This window comes from Sporothrix brasiliensis, assembly GCF_000820605.1.
Source record: "Sporothrix brasiliensis 5110 chromosome Unknown Cont21, whole genome shotgun sequence".
NCBI lineage: Eukaryota > Fungi > Ascomycota > Sordariomycetes > Ophiostomatales > Ophiostomataceae > Sporothrix > Sporothrix brasiliensis.
The window spans coordinates 1734040-1752433 of record NW_024467140.1 but is presented as its reverse complement, the minus strand read 5'-3'; the positions used below and the strand labels follow the sequence as shown (position 1 = coordinate 1752433).

At 56.4% G+C, this 18394-nt stretch overlaps 6 protein-coding genes across 6 annotated transcripts; 3 read left to right on the top strand and 3 right to left on the bottom strand.

Moving 5' to 3' along the window:
* Nucleotides 1–3366: 3366 nt before the first annotated feature.
* On the bottom strand, nt 3367–4338 carry SPBR_05171 (phosphoglycerate mutase; the record flags this gene model as incomplete). The annotated part of the gene is made up of 3 exons (XM_040763448.1): nt 3367–3451; nt 3524–4066; nt 4160–4338. 3 exons carry the CDS (start codon nt 4336–4338, stop codon nt 3367–3369), a joined length of 807 nt encoding a protein of 268 aa, XP_040615543.1.
* Nucleotides 4339–4510: 172 nt separating this feature from the next.
* SPBR_08942 (uncharacterized protein) lies at nt 4511–5457 on the bottom strand (the record flags this gene model as incomplete). The annotated part of the gene is made up of 2 exons (XM_040767068.1): nt 4511–4702; nt 5401–5457. 2 exons carry the CDS (start codon nt 5455–5457, stop codon nt 4511–4513), a joined length of 249 nt encoding a protein of 82 aa, XP_040615542.1.
* A 2702-nt stretch (nt 5458–8159) lies between these two features.
* SPBR_04890 (dhhc zinc finger membrane protein) lies at nt 8160–9864 on the top strand (the record flags this gene model as incomplete). Its single annotated transcript, XM_040763167.1, has 3 exons — nt 8160–8322; nt 8397–9035; nt 9104–9864. The coding sequence occupies 3 exons, from the start codon at nt 8160–8162 to the stop codon at nt 9862–9864; spliced, it is 1563 nt and encodes a 520-aa protein (XP_040615541.1).
* Nucleotides 9865–11014: 1150 nt separating this feature from the next.
* On the top strand, nt 11015–12277 carry SPBR_08932 (uncharacterized protein; the record flags this gene model as incomplete). The annotated part of the gene is made up of 3 exons (XM_040767058.1): nt 11015–11574; nt 11645–12152; nt 12224–12277. The coding sequence occupies 3 exons, from the start codon at nt 11015–11017 to the stop codon at nt 12275–12277; spliced, it is 1122 nt and encodes a 373-aa protein (XP_040615540.1).
* Nucleotides 12278–12733: 456 nt separating this feature from the next.
* Nucleotides 12734–16155, bottom strand: SPBR_04597 (cytochrome P450; the record flags this gene model as incomplete). Its single annotated transcript, XM_040762874.1, has 2 exons — nt 12734–15291; nt 15357–16155. 2 exons carry the CDS (start codon nt 16153–16155, stop codon nt 12734–12736), a joined length of 3357 nt encoding a protein of 1118 aa, XP_040615539.1.
* Nucleotides 16156–17327: 1172 nt separating this feature from the next.
* On the top strand, nt 17328–18267 carry SPBR_05191 (mitotic spindle assembly checkpoint protein MAD2; the record flags this gene model as incomplete). The annotated part of the gene is made up of 4 exons (XM_040763468.1): nt 17328–17414; nt 17486–17511; nt 17588–17655; nt 17735–18267. 4 exons carry the CDS (start codon nt 17328–17330, stop codon nt 18265–18267), a joined length of 714 nt encoding a protein of 237 aa, XP_040615538.1.
* Between the last annotated feature and the right edge of the window lie 127 nt (nt 18268–18394).

The window sequence follows — 18394 nt, the reverse complement described above, 5'->3', positions numbered from 1 at the left end:
CGGAGTGGCAAACAGTCGCTTCGTCTCCTTTGTTTGGCAGAACATTTCAATGGGATATCGAAAGAACACAAAACATCCGCATGGAGAAAGTCCTACATTGCGCCGTGAAATAATCCCCTACCATGCCCTTTGTTTTCTTTCCTTTTCTGTACGAGGCATCAAGTGCACCTTGTACGACGTACTCGGTAGTAATTGTCGGTCCCCCACGGCCTGGAGTGGACACGACAAGGATACAGAAAATGAGGCTATCCAGAGTGGAGCGGCCAGCAGTCTTGATGAGCGAAATGGACCCCCGTTGGGAGCTGTCATATTCTGTGGACGCCATACCAACTCCGTACTGTTTGTTTTTCTTCGAATTCCTTGCAGAGTACGACGTACTTCCTTGGAGTCTGCCACACGGCCTCGGACGCAGCTCCCCGTCAGTGGTCCTTTGCATCCCTATTCGCCTGGCTATGACATACTTTTCATTTTTTGCCGTTTTGCCATGCAGGGCGAGGCAAGCCCCTCTTTACGCCGTATGGGCTGCACTTGACTTGTCATCTACGCTTTCTGCATGCTACCTGCATGTGAGCTGCCTGCCTGCGTGCAGTCTACAGTATCAAGCAAAGTACGGAATACGGCGCCAACAAGCGGGCATGTACCCCGAGACACGCTTTGCGGAAGAGAGCTGAAGGACAGGGGTGGTGAGGGAATCCCAGGCATTAAACAGCCAGTAATTGAGAGTTTCGACGGATTTCCCTTTTCTTTTGCTTTCTTCTTTCTTTTTTCTTTCCGCCTCCTTTCTTTTTCCTCGGACAGTTGTAACCGCATTCAGTAAAGTGATTCAGCTGTCAGGCTTGTTTTCTTTTTCGTCGTAACCGCGGCTGTAATCGAAAATGGAAAAGAAAGAGCGACAAAGAGCCATGGCCATTGGCAGTCGAGCAGCTCTGCTTACCTCGGAGAAAGACAAGAACGACGAGAAAATGGACGGAAACGAACGAGGGCCCAGCGCAGCCAACAGCATGCTGCCACGACCTGCCCTCGCTGCTCTGTAGATTTGCAACCGAGAGGCTAAGAGGGGCTAAAATATCCCGTCCTCGATTGAGACTCTGGGATGCGGCCCGGCACGGGACCGAAACTGTAAAGCACAGAGACTAAAAAATGACCTGGGATGCAAAAGGGCAATGTAACAGTACCTCTTCCTCGACATATTTTTGGTGAAACAAACAAAGAAAAGAATAAAGGGAGAGCGGTCTGCAGCAGAGGTACAGAGTACTTTGTATGCACACCGATATTTCTGGTCATGTCGCTCCGTTTCTGCTTCCATTTCACAATACCTTCTTCTGCCCATCCCTTATTTCGTCGCCGATTCTTCAGTGGACATTACTGTTTTCCTTTTCGGATTGTCCAACAGGGGAAGAATACCTTGAAAGGAAAGCAGGTAACTAAGCCAAAGTGTACGAAGTGTCACTGTTTTATGAAGGGTACGGAGAACAGTAGCAGAAATGCCTCTCTTTGTGATTGTCGTTTGCTTGTTCTGGTGTAGCCGCTCTCGCTTGATTTGGTTCTAATTTCTCTCCATTATGTCCCAGGAAATACGACGTACTTTCTACGACCCTGTTGTTTGCTTTCTTCTTTCGATGACCGGCCAGTCAGGGGTGTCGACCAGAAATGAGGAGAGACTGACAAAGGCTGCGCGCTACGGGCGGATGATCTACTGAACGACGGAGCTAGGCGCAGGACTAGTGTAGCTCTCTCAAGGGAGTTGTCGGTGTATTGCTGTGACAGCTCCCAACGAAGCCAAAATACGCGACCAAGCCAATACGTACAAGACCCTGTTGAAGCCAATGAAGGCGCAAACACATTGAGATACATACTTCAAAACATGTCCCCGTTGTACGGAGCCTGCCAATGATTACATCGATACAAGCGCCATCCCACGATTGTCCCCCGGCTAGACAGAGTACGACAGAGCACAGAGTAATAACTCCATAGAGGCGCCCCCGTACCACTGAAGAGACTCGACCTCGTTCTTCTTTCTCGTCCCATAAAATACACGCGGGCACATGACTGCAGCGCTCGGTTTGCCTGGTGGCTCGTGTCCCTGGCCCATTGGCATGATGGGCCGTTTTTATGGGGGTGACACCCACTCGAGCAGTCAAAAGAATAAAACTATTGAGGAGGCGTGTAATGCTCCGCCTCCCGCTGTCAGAGTGGACAGGGCACTGCACTGGGCGGGGGTGGACATTTGGGGGCCAGCGGTTGCAACGACGAGGTATTAACGAGTGAAAGGAGAAAAAGGCGCTGCAAATGAAGTGTCAGGCTGCAAAGTTGCATGCTACATCGCATCCTTCAAACCATGGCTGGCTCGCAGCTCCGTTCGCCGTCCTTACGACGTCGCATAAAGAAAGTGGAGGACGGTGGAGGCCAGTGGTGAGAAACAAAAATAGAATAAAGAAAGGCAAGACAAAAGGGGAAAGATTCAAGGATGTGAGGATGCGAGGTTTCGTTGGACGCGAGCGTCGTACAAAGAATTCGGAGCCAAGCAAAACAAAAGCATCCGCAGACATGCTAGGCGCCAACAGGGGCGTCGAGCTGCCGTTTGTGCCGCTGCCAACCGTTTCAACGACTTCAACAGCGTCCACGAAGACCTCACGAGAAAAACCGGAACCAGATCTTGGCGAGACTGTCTCGACGAATGGGCTGTTGATGGTGTGTGCTCTTGTGCAACATACAAACGATGCACGCTGGCCGAAGTTGACGTGGCACCAATACCGACAAAGTCCTGGCCGGCAGCCACGTCAAGCGCAAACGAACGTCGAGTCTAATTTTGTACGCAAAGACGCAAACGAGGACGTGCCCACACAGACGCAGCGGCAAACCAGCCTTCGGCTACGGTCCCTCTTTGATATCGGCTCACAATAGAACATATTGAGCTCGTTGCTGTCCCAACATATGTGTGCGCTTTCTGAGTAAGGCTGTGTAACAGCAATACGCTCTGTGGGACCAATGCGGCGACGACCTTCGTCCCCCCGAAGTCGTGCCAACAGCAAGAATATAGGCCAGCCTGGAGCAGAGACGCAACGTAGTCCACTCTATCAGATAAGCTCAGGAATAGTAGATGCATCCTTCCTGAAGGTCTGTCCCCTTTGTTAGCGACCGAGCATCTCAGGTCAGGATCTAGTATGTATGTCCGAAGCGTTTGAGTCTCGCGAGGAGTGCATTCTATAGTCTTGTATAAGCTGGTCGTCAAGGCTCGGCCACAGCGCCCCATCGTGCAATGTTCCGTGTAGTGTCCGGTGACGAGCAGTGTTCATGGCCATCTTCCCACTCTGTCTATTTTCAGACGTCTATCCTGCTCTCCATTGTGTTCGTTGAAAAGGCACCCTAGGCCTTTTCCAGCTCGTCATCGCCGACCGTGAAAGCGCCGCCAAGGAGAATCGCAGGCTCGTCGATGCTGTTGTGCTCGTAGCTGCAATGGTCACATTTTCAGTAAGAGTCCTCCAAGCACGTCTCCTGGAGCACGCCCAGAAACCACACTCACCTCAACGTGCCAACGCCGCCGGCCTCGAGCAGGAACGTCGGCCCATCTTGTAGTGCGGCGCCCGCCCATCGCAGGGCCAGCGCCCGCAGAATGTGTCCGTGGGCCACAATCAGGACGTCACCTTTTGGTGCGGAAGCCTCTTTCTTGTCGATCGTTGGGTCTTTTGGGTCCTTTAGGTCCTTTGAGTTCTTAGCGTCGAGGGCAGGCACATGGTACTTTTCCCGAATCTCGGCAATCAGCCGGTCCAGCCGCGCCGTAATGTCGTCCGGCGACTCGCCACCGGGGCATCCGTCCTTCCAAATGTCCCACCGGCCCTCGATGCCCTGCGCCGCCCGCTGCGCCCGGATCTCCTTGGACGTGATGCCTTCGTACTCGCCATAGTCCCACTCGCGCACCGCCTCCGTCACCTCCACGCGCGCGTTGCACGCCCGGCTGCTGTCCGCCTCGTCGATGTCGCCGTGCTGCTGCCATGGCAGGGGTTCGTTCAGACCCAAGTTGAGGAGCTCAAACGTGCGCTGTGCGCGCTTGCGGGGCGAGACGTAGCTGGCCGCAAGGAAGTGGTTAGTGGGCAATGCAGGCAGGACGAAGGGGGAGGGGAGAGATGAGAGCGCAGCCAAAGGGGGGAAATGAGCCTACATGTGTGCCAGGGTCTTGGGAACAATCAGACGATCGCGGCCGACCATGGCATGGCCGGTCGCGCGAATCCGCTTCTCACCATTCGCCGTCAAGGGAATATCGCTGGTTCCTGTATGGCGGCCGTTGAGGGACCACTCGGTCTCGCCATGGCGAATGATGAAGAGGCGCGGTGCCGACATGACGGAAGAGGAGGAGAAAAGAGGCGAACGGAGCCGGTGAGAGGCGACAGGTCATGGAAAGGAAAGAGAAAGCTTCAAGACAACCTGGAAAGAAACGACGAGCGCGGTAGCAAGGCTGATGAAGAAGGAGTCTGAGGAGTCAATGGGCCGGCCAGGACATAAGAACGCGAGCTCAGGTGCTGCTGTGCTGCTGTGCCGCTGTTGTGCCACTGTTGTGGACCGTGACGTTAGCGAGAGCTGTAAGTGACGTTTCTGTCGATCGCAGCAACTGGAGCCGTCCTCGCTGACTGGGACCCTCGTATCGCTTCCGCGCAGTGCATATGCCGGAGCTCGGAGCGGCCTTTTTGGTGACGTTCCAGCGGGGCTTTTAGAGGGGTAGCTTCAGCGAAGTAGGTACCCAACAGCGGGGCCGTCATCTCCACACCTACGAGGTCATGGCTATCACGTGAGTTTCATACGACGACATCTCATCACAACTCAGACATCGACATAAATGCGAGCCAAATGAGTACGGTGTCTATTTTGTGCTATTTTGGAGAACTGAATTATGCTTGGAACTGTAATCGGTATTTAAAAGACAGTTTTATTAACACATGTAATGTTAAACATTTCCACATAAATACTGGCTTGTTGAATTTTATTTCAAAATATTATTTGCTTCTTGAGGTAAATATCAATATAAAAAAGCGCACAAATAGACACAGGGAGGCTGTGTTAAATGCATGAATTTCACTGACATCTATGTAAACTATAGTACTTAAAACACCATAAAAAAGCACAAAAATGAGACGACCTCAACCTCCTCATTTCGCCCCAATATTTCCCAGATCCACACATTCTGTCACGATACATGCTGCTGTACCATGTTAAGCCACCTTCTCTTTCTCGCACTGGTTGCAACAAACATGGCTGCACTCGGGACAAGAGGAATTGGTGGCTGCGAGGTTGCAAGTTTTGCAACAGCGGTGCTTGAGATGGGCGGAGACGTGTTAGAAGCTCAAAATGAATGTCTCAAAATACAAATGGGAGGTCATAAAATTGGAACAAAATGGGATCACTCACGCATTTCCACACGAAGTTGGCAAACGAGACCAGTTCGAAAAGCTCCGTGACGGCCATGATTTTCAGTGTAGTTGGCAACTTTTGCTTGATGTTGAGTAGTTTTGAGCTTGTAATCGTAGCACGGCTGACGAGTGTGCCTAAAACCGAAATTGGAGGCAAGAAATGGTGATGCTGTTAATATCTGGCTATCACGGCGGTTTTGGCTTTGGGAGGAGATATGTCCATACCACTTTTATATACGACGGACAGGTTTTGCGAACCCGGTACGTGGGTTTGCATTATGACAACAAAAGACCAGAAATAATCACAAAATGCTTTCTGGCCAGCATGTCGTGATGGCGGCCGTGCTCGTTGTGTCGAAAGGCGCGTCGACAGGGCACAGAAGGAGCCTTCGTGCCAGACGGATAGACCGGCGAAGCCGCTCATCAAAGCCTTGTGACGAATTCTTGTGGCCTTGTCAAGGCGGAGAGAAGCTCTCGGCGTTCAGTCTGCTCTTCATGTCATGATGCCGGGGCGGGGGGGGGGGACTGAAAGGAAAATCTACACTGTTCCTACAAGGCGAAAAGCAAGGCTGAATAAGGTCTGCAAAAGTGAAGAGGCTGAAGAATTTCGGAGCCGGAGGCGTCTGGCACAACTTGGCCGCTTCCTTCCAGTGCCTTCTCGTTGCCTTCAAGACGCCTTGTCGACGACCGCCTTGTGACGTATCCGAGGGCGCACAGACGACAAGGCCGAAGGAAACAATACCCATTCTTTTCCTTCTTTCCCCTCAAAGGCTCCAATGCAAGCTGAAGTTTTTTCATTTACTCACATTTTCCACTTTAGCATTGTTCCCGTCGTCTCCATCCACTAGTTTATTTGCACTTTTTGAGCCTCAGACACTCATGCCGTTCTTTATGCGTGTCATTGCCTGAGGATATATGTCGAGTCTGGCAGACCGCAATAGAAATAAATATGCACAACTTGTCCTACACGCTAGCCGGCAAACAAGGTACAATGCATTCTGCGAACCATATTGTCGTGTGCTCCGCGACATGTAGTCATGTATCACTTTTTTCACAAACCTCCGTGGCCTGCATAGCGTTTTGAGCACGTGTACCGAAAAGAAGCGGTGGCCTCCGCGGCCTTTGCTGAAATAACTGAACACGAAAAGAGAAAATAGTGCTAAGCAGGCTGCTCCTATCGATTTACTTGCCCGAGTTATGCAGGGGCAGGACTGCAGTTCAGAATAGGGCCAAAAATGCATCTACCCGTTCTATGGCACATTTCAGAGGCACAAAAAAGACGTGCTCCCTGGTCTCGCTCGGCTTCTCTCTTGCCTTCTTCTTCCTCGAAAGAAGCGGTCTGCAATAAGCTCCAAAGCGGCGGAAAGAGTGAGAAGAGAAAGAAACGAGAGCAGAGGCGAATATGCAGACAGCTGGATAGGCGACTACTCATTATTCCTGTCTCGAAAGTGCACCTTCACTCACTAAAAATTGAGCCCCATGAGACTCATCAGCCTCATGGACCAGTTTCGATGCCCACGATCGTGCTTTGGCTATGTTGGGGAGTGGCAAAGCGTGGTGACTGGGCCGCGATGCACCGTCAAGCCTCTTTGTTTACAACTGTCAAACAGATCGACATGCCCCCTTACACTTTCCGGTGCGACGAATTCGGTGCGACGAACTTTGCTTTGTAAGTAGCGCTCTCTCCTTACTTTTTAATCGTCTTGTAATAAAATCTAATTGATTTATGTGACCGTGCGAATGTCGTTCATGCCCAGCAAACACTCGTGTTTTCTGTTTGCTTTTTGCTCGGGACACTACATGCATTAGCTCGAAGGACAACCAACCATAAGGTCTTAAGCCAGACACGGAGGCACCCATTCCATCCCATTTCCTGCCTAACTGTTACACAATGCCAAACACTGCAGAGTAATTACTTCTGAGAGGTTCAGCCCCAGGTCGCAACTCGACTCGAGCAGCGAGGACTCGGGATTCCTTGCCGCGTGACAGCGTCTAAGATGGCAAGTGGTCCTCCTCTGGTCTTAACCCAAATACTTGGTCGTTCACACATCCAAATGCATATTGAGTGTATCAGATAGGCTCCCCATAGAGGCTCCCCGTAGATTTCATATGCGTTAAGATCACATCGTGGTCTTTTGCAGAGTGTTCTTGGTTGAAGCCCAGACCAGGAACTAGCGAACTTGGGGGCAGCGTGACCCGCTTTTGCGACGCACAGTGACGAAAACGAGAAGACCTTGGCTCCTTGGGCAGCCGCGCGCAGTCAAGCAGCCGCCCAGACCGCCTGCTCCTTCCCGTCTTTCCTCGCTTTCGCAAATTCCGTTTGCACTTCTCATTTCCCATCGCGGCCTACTTTTTCGCAGAGTCGGCAGGCGCAACCCACCCCCCTCGTCGAAATCTCGATAAAAGAGGGCAGCGACGCGTCCGACCTTGCCTCTTCTTTTCGTCCTCATTGACGACGACGATGCTGTCGCTCGAGACACCGGCGACAGATCTCGCAGCATAGCTACACCTCGGTCCCAGAAAGCGATCCTCGCCTGCGCATCGCAACGGTCGACAGTCGAACGCCCTCCTTGATTCTCCTTTGCTACCTGTTGTCTGCTCAATCTCTCGTATTTGATTATCTCCTTTCCTGGCCTATCTCGAGTTGCCGGCGACTTTTCGGCGGCTTCTTTCCCGCGCGTGCCCGCGAAGTCCCCAAAGCGACAGTCAGCAATCCGATTGACAAGAAACTCGCCAACCGAAAACCCACCGAGCACAATGGCGCCGGCCCTCCGAGGCGCCGGTCGCGCCGGTCGCGCCAGTCGCCCCGGCCATGTCCACAGTATTAACCCGACCGTGCGCGTCATGGCTCTGATCATTCCGGGTTTCCTCACCCTCAGCGTTGCCTATGTGCTCTACGCGGTTGCCGACTATGTCCTCAGTCCGTTTCTTCCGAGCTGCCTCCTGTACGCATGCGAATGATGGCGTTCACTAACCCAGCGAATTCCCTTGCAGTGAAGCAATACTACAACGTTTTTGAAAAGCATGACGTCGCCATCGGCCTTGTCGTCACCTACTCCGTCATTGCCGCACTGATGGTGCTCACCTACATCCGCCTCTTTACGACAATTCAGACCGACCCTGGCGTCGTTGCGTTGGGTCCCGAATCGGCACGCAACTACCACAACATCAAAGCCAAAGCGGCGTCGGCCTCGTATGGAGGGCCACGCGCCCGCGGCGACATGGCTGCAGCTTGGGCCGACCTCCGTGCTAGTTTCGGCGGCAAGCGGGGCGCCGCTGGCGGCAGGCGGAGCGGCCTGGCCAACAAGACGGCGGCTCTTGGCAGCGACAATGACAACGTTGACATCGAGGCTGGTCGTGCCCACACGCATCGGAATGGTGGTATTGGTTCGAATTATGAGGACACCAATGCACCAGCCGTCCACGATCCCCGGCTTGATCCGGACAGCCCCGGACTCGAGACGTTCTATACGAAAGATATGTTTGAGTGCACTGCGGACGGCCGCCCCATTTGGTGCAGTCCCTGCGGCACGTGGAAGCCGGACCGCGCCCACCACTGCTCGGAAATCGGCCGTTGCGTCCTCAAAATGGACCATTTCTGCCCCTGGGTGGGCGGCATTGTGTCCGAGACAAGTACGTGTCGGCCCTCTTGCGTGTTGCGTCGCTTCGACATATCCCAATCCGCTAACCCTGGCCTGCAGCATTTAAACTCTTCATCCAGTTCACGTTCTACGCGACGCTTCTCTGCGCACTGACTGTCGGCACCTGTGCAGCCGCCATGTCGGAGCGAAACAAACGCGGCCTGGGCTCGGACGGCCGCACCATAGCCGCGCTGGCCTTGGCCGCCGTGCTCGGCCTGTTTTCGTTTGGCATGTTTTTCACGTGCTTTAACTTTGTGATGCGCAACCTGACGACCGTTGAAAGCCATCAACTGAAGGACCGGGTCAAGATGATGGCGGTCCGTATCCGGCAGGGCTCGGCGCCGGTCGTCGGGCGCTACAATGTCGTCACGTATCCTCTGCCCAAAGACCCGGAGCTGCTCAGGTACGGCCTGACGTATCATTCCCCGCAAACAGGCGGTGTGGCGATGCCCAACACGGCGGGCCCGACTGAACCGGCGGCTGCCGCACCCACCGACGAGCCCAACCCATTCAAGGTCAACCGCGAAGCCCGTGCAGCGCGCCGCCAGGCCCGGGATGCTCTCGACGCCCGTGATCTGCTGGCCTTCCGTTCTTTTGCCATTGTGCCCGTGCCCAAGGGCATGCACGTGTGGGACCTGGGCTGGCGCGGCAACTGGGTGTCGGTCATGGGCGCCAACCCGCTCGGGTGGCTGCTGCCGTTCCGCCGCTCGCCCTGCTGCAACCATGACTCGACGGTCAGCTACTACAAGATCAACCCAAAGTTTCTGCAATACTGCAGGTCTCTCGACTTGCCACCGTGCCAGGAGATGCACCAGATGTGATACTAGCGAGCGAGCAACATCGCTTCCTACATGGGACTGTCTCTCGTTGACATTGCTTTACGGCCTTGCTTTCCGGGGCTGTTTTACTCCAACTTTTCTGCTTCTTTTTTTGTGACGGTGCGATCTGTTGGGAATAGCAAGCGGGCATTTTGATTCCTGCACCGGGAGCTGAAGGTTCCCGGACTTCATAATGGTTGCGGTTGGGGAGGGGAGGGATGATAATACCCATCAAGATCCAATGCGTTTTGTGTTTCATGGAGGGAATGCGGCAGCCTTTGACTGCCTTGGTACGATCGTGATCCTTTTACTGTTGTTTCTCATTATCATTTTTCTTTTATTGTTTTCATCGCGGCGCATTCATCATGGGCATTAGGTAGGCATTACGTAACATTTATATAGTAGACGAGTGACGACCTTTATACAAACATATATTCAACTTGAAAACTTACCCGAACAGCCTTGGCAAATATGGAAACATTGTTGTGATCGACGACTGCACTGAGTGAAGCCATCGGGCTTCGCGCCTTGTTGACGTTATGACGTTATCCAGGCGCCAGGCCGGATCACGTGGCGTCCGATAAGAGCTGTGCGTGGGTCCATCTGAGCTGCCCTCACTACCGTTTCCTCTGCCTAGGTGGGGTTGTAAGGCAATTAGGGGCGAGCTTAGCCAGTCGTGCCCCGTGAACCCCGCCATGTGACAGGGTGCGCGCGCCTCTTTGGAGGGCGAAATGCTCTGAAACCAGCAGCCTGGTCAGGCCGACAAACCGCCCCGTCTGCCTGGAGGGTTGTCATTCACGGCCTGTCTCCTGCTCCTCTCCATTCTTCTCCGTCTTCCGCCATTCAATGTCTATTTGACCACATCGCCACCTGGTCTTTTGCCTTTTGCGTGCTTCTTGTTCTTTTGACGCTTCATAACTGTGCTCCTTTCCGCATGTTTGAATAGAAACTCGACGCCATCATAGCAAGTAATCCTCGTTATCAGCACCAACGACTTGACAAGCGAGATCTGTATTTCCAAGTGGTCGAGTCTTCCAACAGAAGGGCGACATCGATAGCGGCGGCAACTCGCTCATCACAGGCAGACATTTGAACTGACGAACGAGCGGCCAAACCGAACCATCCACACAACGCCGCCCCGACAACCGCCACGATGAACATCCTCTACTCCACCGTCAACACGCTGCGCGACCGCTACACGCCGGCCAAGCACACGTCGACGTTCCGCAACACTGGCGAGATCACCCCCGAAGAGTTTGTGGCCGCCGGTGACTACCTCGTCTACAAGTTCCCCACCTGGTCGTGGGCCGATGCCGAACCGGCCAGCCGCCGCTCGGCCCACCTGCCGCCAGGCAAGCAGTTTCTGGTGACGCGCAACGTGCCGTGCCACCGGCGGCTGGACGAGACCTTTGCGAGCGCGGCCGGCAGCGGGTTCGACGATGTCGTGGAGGGGAGCGGCGCCGGTGGCAAGGGCAACGGCGACGATGACGAGGACGGCTGGCTGCGGACCGGCGGCGGTGGCGGTGGCGGTGCCAGCAGCAGGGCCGGTGGTGATGCACCAAAGGACGACGCGTGGAACAAGTCGTCACAGGCCGCGGCTGGCTCGTCTGACCAGCTCGACGAGGTTGACGACGACGACGACGACGACGATATCCCCGACATGGAGGAGGAAGACGACGAGGCCATCATCCCGGAGCCGACCGATCCCAAGAAGTGAGTTGCCAAAGTACCCCCCCCCCCGTGTCCGTACAACGTCCCTGCTTTCCTGCTAACATGTGGCCAGCGGCAACCGCTCGTACACCATGTACATTATGTACTCGCCGTACTACCGGACACCGCGCCTCTACCTGTCGGGCTACCTCCCCAGCGGCCAGCCGCTGCCGCCGCACCTCATGATGGACGACATTGTCGGCGACTACAAGGACAAGACGGTCACGCTCGAGGACTTCCCCTTCTTCGCCCACAGCACCAAGATGGCCAGCGTCCACCCGTGCAAGCACGCGCCCGTCATGAAGGTGCTGCTCGACCGGGCCGACGGTGCCCTGAAGCGGCGGCGCGAGAAGCTGGCGGGGCAGCGCGGCGGGAACGTGTCCGGTCTCGAGGGCCTGGTCGACGGCACAAAGAACCTGGACATTGGTGGCGGCGGAAGCGGCGGAAGCAGCGGCAAGTCGGATGCAGCACCGCCGTCGGGCGGTGCCGGCTCATCGGACGAGTGGGAAGAGGTGCAGGCCGACCTAGACGATGGCGAGGTGGCTATCCGGGTAGATCAATACCTGGTGGTGTTTTTAAAGGTAAGAGACCGGCACCCCTGTTTGATGCGGTGCCCCTTCTCTTGGAATCATTGTCTAACCTTTCACGACAGTTCATTGCCAGCGTCACACCCAGCATTGAGCACGACTTTACGATGAGTGTGTAGGATAGCGCAGACAGGGATTGCATTTTAGTGGAGTAAGGGATGTTTTGTTTTTGTTCTTTTTAGTTGCGCCTCACTGGAAGGCTACTTTCTTTTCATCCTCCATATCCCGTCGACTAGATGCATTTTGGCTGCGCCCTTCCGGCCATGACTGAGAGCTATGATAGACTACGACGTGGCTTAGTGTCTGCGCTGTTAAGGCGGTGTTTTCGAATTTGATAGTTTCTGACGATACTGATTCCAGGTTTACATGACTGAGTGTCCGTTTCTGTGACGCTTTGACGATGGTGGTTTGTTTATTTTCTCATTAATTTCATTTTCCTTGCTGTCTTAATTACTTCAGCAAGAATTCTGCAATTTGCATTTTTTTTTATAAAAATAAAAGAATAAATACAACAAAACCGACAGCGACCACCGAAAATCCGCGCCGACTTACAGAGTCCTTCCGGTCGCCACCGCTCAGGTAAAGACATCCGTCACAAACCTCTCGTTGTGGCGCTGCTGCATCCACGCCGCTGCGTCTTCTTCCGTCATCCCGACCACCCCCTCCTCGCCTGCCACAACCCCCTCGCGCGCCCGCTCCACAATCATTTTGCGCGCCGCGGCGCCCAGGTCCTTGGCCACCTGGCCGCTGCCGCAGGTGTACACCTTGGCGCCGGCCTTCCACTGGGCGACGACAATATCCTTGTCGTGCAGCAGGCGTTCGGGCACGTAGCGGCAGCCGGCGGCGCGCGGGTCCGTGGGCGCCTGGGAGAAGGCGTAGCGCACGTCGACGACGCCGTCGCGGGCCCAGGCGTCGACCTCGTCGGCGTAGAGGCGGTCGGCGTCCGGGCGGCGGCAGCCAACAAAGAGGACAGCAGGCGCTAAAGACCGGTTGCCGTCGCGGATCTGGACCGCGCGTTCCTGCAAGAAGCCGCGGAAGGGCGCGAAGCCGGAGCCGGCACAGAACAGGAGGAGAGGGGTCGTTTCCGGGTCGGCAGGGAGGCGGAAGACATGGTTGGTGGCGCGGACGGCGACGAGGGCCTGGTCGCCGGGCTGCAAGGACTTGAGGTAGGCGCCAGTGACACCGCGAAACATGCGCGGGGGCGTCGCCGCCTTGTCTGGGGACGCACCACGGCCGTTGGCATCTGCCACCCATGTAGGCTCGTCAATGACGCTGTAGCAGAGGGCACACGAGTCTGGGCTCGCCAGCGGCGACGAGGCAATCGAGTAGTGACGGGCACGCAGGGGCGGCAGCATGGCCAAGAAACTGGCGAGCGGCAGGCCGACGCTGGGGTTCTGCTCGAGCAAGTCCAGAAGACTGGTGCGGTGCTCGATCACAGTGGTGCCAAAGGCGGATGGGTCGCTGAGCAGGGCGCCCAGTCTTTCTGCCTCGTTACGGGCATCGACACCTTCGCCGTGCTTGGCGAGCTCGAGCAGCACCTCGATGTCTCTGCGCGTTGCCGGCAGTGCCAGCTCGACGTATCCGCGCAGCAGCTCGGCCAGGGCAACGGGCGTGTCTGTTGGTAGCGTTGTGGGCGCACCGCGTTTGATGGTGACGACGGCGTCCCAGGGCTGGCGGAAGCGTTGGATCACGCGGCGCACGACGTCGTCCGGGTTGAGCGGCAGCACGGCGAGGTAGTCGCCCGTCTGGTAGGTCATGTCGGATGGCAGTTGAAACTCAATATGGCGCTTCTCGGGCTGGCCGGGTGCCGTAAGGCTCCGGGCGGCCGTGACCTTGGCCCAGAAGAGCTTTTGCTGCAGGTGTGTCTCGCGCTGCTCGGTCGAGACGTCCATGTCCATCGTGGGGATGTGGACCTTTTTGTCGCCCATGGCGGTGGCTGCGTCCTCGGCACTGGGCAAGGCTTTCCACAGCACGTTGTCCGCCCATTTGGCAAAATCACCAAACATGTCGCGCTGGGAGGCATCCGACGCGCCGCGCGCGGCCACCCGTGTGGCGCCATTTTCTTCCAGCAGCGCATCGATGCGTGTCGGGATCCGCTGGTAGGTCGAGGCCCAGTCGACGTGGCCACAGCCAAAGACGGCAAAGCGGGAGCCGTCCAAGGCATCCTTGGCCTCGACACGCTCCAGCCACGCAAAGAAGCGGGCGGCATTGTCCGGCGGCTGGCCCTCGTACGAGGCCGTGATGATCACAGCGGTCGTGTTGGGGCCCTTGGGGACATGCTCGACGGCGGAGTCGAGGTCGTGGACCGTTGCCCTGTAGCCGCGCTGGCCGGCCTCGACAGCAAGAGACTGCGCAAGCGACTGGCAGGTGCCTGTGTTGGAGCCGTACAAGATGGCCAGCGTCGGGCCGTCGGCTGTGGCCGCTCCGTCTTTGGTGCCGTTGATGCCGTTCGTCGCTTGGGCCGACGACGCGCCGCTGACGGATCTGGGCGGCGTGGCTGGACGTCCTGTGAGACGCTGCAGCAGCTGCGTTGCGTCGATGCCCTGCCGCAGCTTGACATGCACGTAGGTGTTCTTCGGCTTGATGGTCAGCGTCTGCTGGACCTGCATCTGGTAGTTGGGGTCGGCCAGCGAAATGGTAAAGTTTTGTAGCAGCAGCGCCGTCACGAGCAGCGCCTCCTGCCACGCAAACGCACGGCCAATGCACGCCCGCAGACCCGTGCCAAAGGGCTTCCACGCGTTCTTGGGCAGCTTGGCAAAGTTCTCGTCGAGCATGCGCTCGGGGCGGAACTGGCCGGCGTCGTCGCCCCAGACCTTGGGGTCGCGCTGGATTTTGCCCAGAAGACAGAGCACCGGGGCGCCCCGGGGGATCTCGTATTTGCCGCCGGCGACGGTGACGTGCTCCTCCTTGTTTTCCGGGCGCACGCCACGGGCAAAGCCGGGTGCCGTGGGCGACAGACGGAGCGTCTCCCGCAGCACGGCATTGAGGTAGGGCAGCTCGTTGAGGACATGAGGCTCGATGCGGCGGGTGCCGAGGACGCGGTCGACCTCCTGTTGTGCGGCGAAGAAGGTTGCTGGGTTGAGGAGGAGGTACATGAAGGCGAACGAGAGCAGGCCCGACGTCGTTTCGTGTCCTGCGACAGTCAGAGGAAGGAACTAAGAACGTAATGGGGAAAGGACAGCGGAAGGAACGACCCACCGGCCACCAGAAACGTCTGCATATTTGCTGCAATCAGCTCGTCCCGCATCGACTCGCCCGTTTTGGGGTCTCTGCCGTGGACCATGTTGTTGAGCAGGTCCTTCTTGTCGGTCGGGTTGTCGCGGCGGTGCTGCACCAGATCGCGGCCCACCGTGCCCATGTAGGCGACGTCGGCCTTGAGCGAGGCGGCATACGACGGCAGCAGCAGCATTTTGATTTTCTGGCCGATCTGGCCGGACTGGCTGCGGGCGGCCAGCGTGTTGGTCATGGCCTGCACGTACGGGTGCACGGTGTCCGAGTAGAACGAGTTGAAGCGGTAGTCCATGGCGCAGAGGGCGATGGTGTCGAGCGTCAGGCGCGTAAAGTCGTCGGTGAGCAGCACCCGCGGCTCTGGGCCGAGGCGCGCCCACTTCATGACCATCTGCGTGGCGATGTCGTACATTTCGTCAAACATGTTTTGGATGGCCAGCGGCCCAAAGGCCGGCATCAGGATGCGGTGTGCCTGGCCCCAGTCGGCGTCCTTCTCGGACGGCGACGTAAAGAGGCCCCGGGCCCCGGGCCGCGCATTTTGCGTGAGGGCGGGCGGCGGCAGTTTGTAGAACCGCGTCTCGTCGCAGAGCTCGTCGAAAATGTCGAAGCCGCCCACAAACAGACGCTCGTTGCCGGCGAGGGACAGCTTGATGATGGGCCCGTAGATGTCGGCGATGTGCTCGATCGCTTGAATGGGCACCTCGCCCTGGACGTCGAGCAGGTTGCCAATGAACGGCCAGCCTGCCGGGCCAGGAATTTGTTCCGTCATTGCGGGGGAAGGGCTGTGAAGCTGTCCATCAAGAGTGATGTTGGATGCTGAATGCTGTGTCGCTCTCTCCTGGAACGACGCCGTGAATGTTCAAGTCAATGATTGATGCGTGAGATGGGAACAACAGACACACATTACCCTCGTGGTGTCGAGAATCCCCTCGCTTTTTATATATTCTCGGCCTTGTATCCCATTCTTCTACGGGGCAAAAGACGAATGCACGGTCGGCTCTGCCTCACATCCATAGCGGTCCCAAGAGTGACAGTCGGCGACAACTCGAACAGAAGACCGCGCTTGTATGTCGTAAGCCGGGACAACTCTCTATAGACTGACGACAGAGGGCCTCGGCCCAATTCTGCTTTCTTGTTGGAGAGGACCAGAGAGGTGGAAGAGAGGGGCCATGGCGGGCTGGGATCGGTCGATCGGTGCTTGTCAATGCCGTTTTCTAGACACGATTTTTAGAGCATTCCAATAGTTCCTTCATCAGGCACTAAGAGGCGGCGCCAATTACGATAAATGCCGCTCCTTATGGCTGGCTTTGCTGTCGTTACGGAACGCTGCCCTAGGCTGTCCGGTGTTTTGCGACGTATGTTGTACAAGACCATACGAGGACCTGCTTTTGGGATGGCTTTGTAAAGGCGCAGTCGCTCAATGAAGCCCGATTTGGACATACACTGTAAGTTCCGTTGCAATTGGCGGAGTGGATCGGCAAGACCCACTCTTCCCGTCGCTGGCCGAATCTCGCTCTACTCGTTATCGTTTGGTGCTGTCAGTGCCAAAACGATGCGATGTCCATACGAACCGAATCGTGGAGCAGTTGCCTTGTTATTAGAGCAGTGCGCGGAGGTTTATTCTTTGAGTCGCCGACAATAGTGGGACAAAGTCGCGGAATAAAACAAAGCAGGTTACTATGCTGGCATCTTTTGGTTGCAGTTAGTAAAGTGGGCCTAGAATATGCACATACCACAAATGTATCTAAGCGAGTCATTAATTGACCCCGCGTCACGACCTAGCATAGCAACCAAAGTAAACAAATGACAAGCGACGAAAACGATTTGACGGCCACGACTACGGCGTGGACAGCGACACCAACGACGACGACGACGACGACTGTGTGATTGACAGGATACCTTCCGTCCGACGGCCGGCCGCAGAACACATACACCCCCGCCATGGCGCCCAGTGCAGAAAAGGAAAAGGACAAGTCCAAGGTCCACAAGCTGTCCCTGAAAGGCAGTGCGAAGCTGGTGTCTGAGTTTGTACGTTTGCCGGGAGCGGCTTGTCGCGACAGAGAGGAGAAGGCGCCAGACAGTCGCTGACACTCGTACAGTTCCAATACTCGATCCATTCCATCCTGTACGGTCCCCGAACCGGCCACGCGACACCGCCCTAGCCTAGCCCTGCGACGTTTGTACTGATCCCCGCGTGACAGGTTCCAGCGCGGCGTCTACCCGGCCGAAGACTTTACCGCCGTCAAGAAATATGGACTGAACATGCTGGGTAGGTGTCGTTGTGTAGTTTTGCAGTTGTAGGGGGACTCTTGTGTTGGGTGTAGGCTTTGGGGTGCTGACAGAAGCAGTCTCGTCCGACGACCAGGTCCGCGCATACATTAAAAAGATCATGGGCCAGCTCGACCGCTGGATGGTCGGCGGCCAGATCAGCAAGCTGGTGCTTGTCATTACCGACAAGGACACGGGCGAGCATGTCGAGCGATGGCAGTTTGACGTCCAGATTTTCGGCGGCAAAAAGAAGAAGTCCAAGGCGGACAAGGCCGAGAAGGCCGACGGGACCGCACCGGTGGTGCCGTCCGCGAACAAGGAGAACGCCGGCACAGCGCAGGACAGCGCACCGGAAAAGACCGAGGCCGAGATCCAGGCCGAGATTGCGGCCATCTTCCGCCAGATCACGGCGTCCGTGACGTTCTTGCCGCAGCTGGCCGGCGACTGCACGTTCAACGTGCTCGTCTACGCCGACGCCGACAGCGAGGTGCCCGTGGAGTGGGGCGACAGCGACGCCAAGGAGATTGTCAATGGCGAGCGTGTGCAGCTGCGCGGTTTCAGCACATCCAGCCACCGCGTCGACACCCTCGTGAGCTACCGGTTGGCGGATTAGGCGAGACGATGCGGCAAACGCTGTACGACTACGGAGTGCTCTTGTGTTCTTTATGCGGGCGATATTATCACGGGATTTGGGTGGCATCTCTTCATTACATTGTAGTACAAAAGGCACGCGGCGTTTG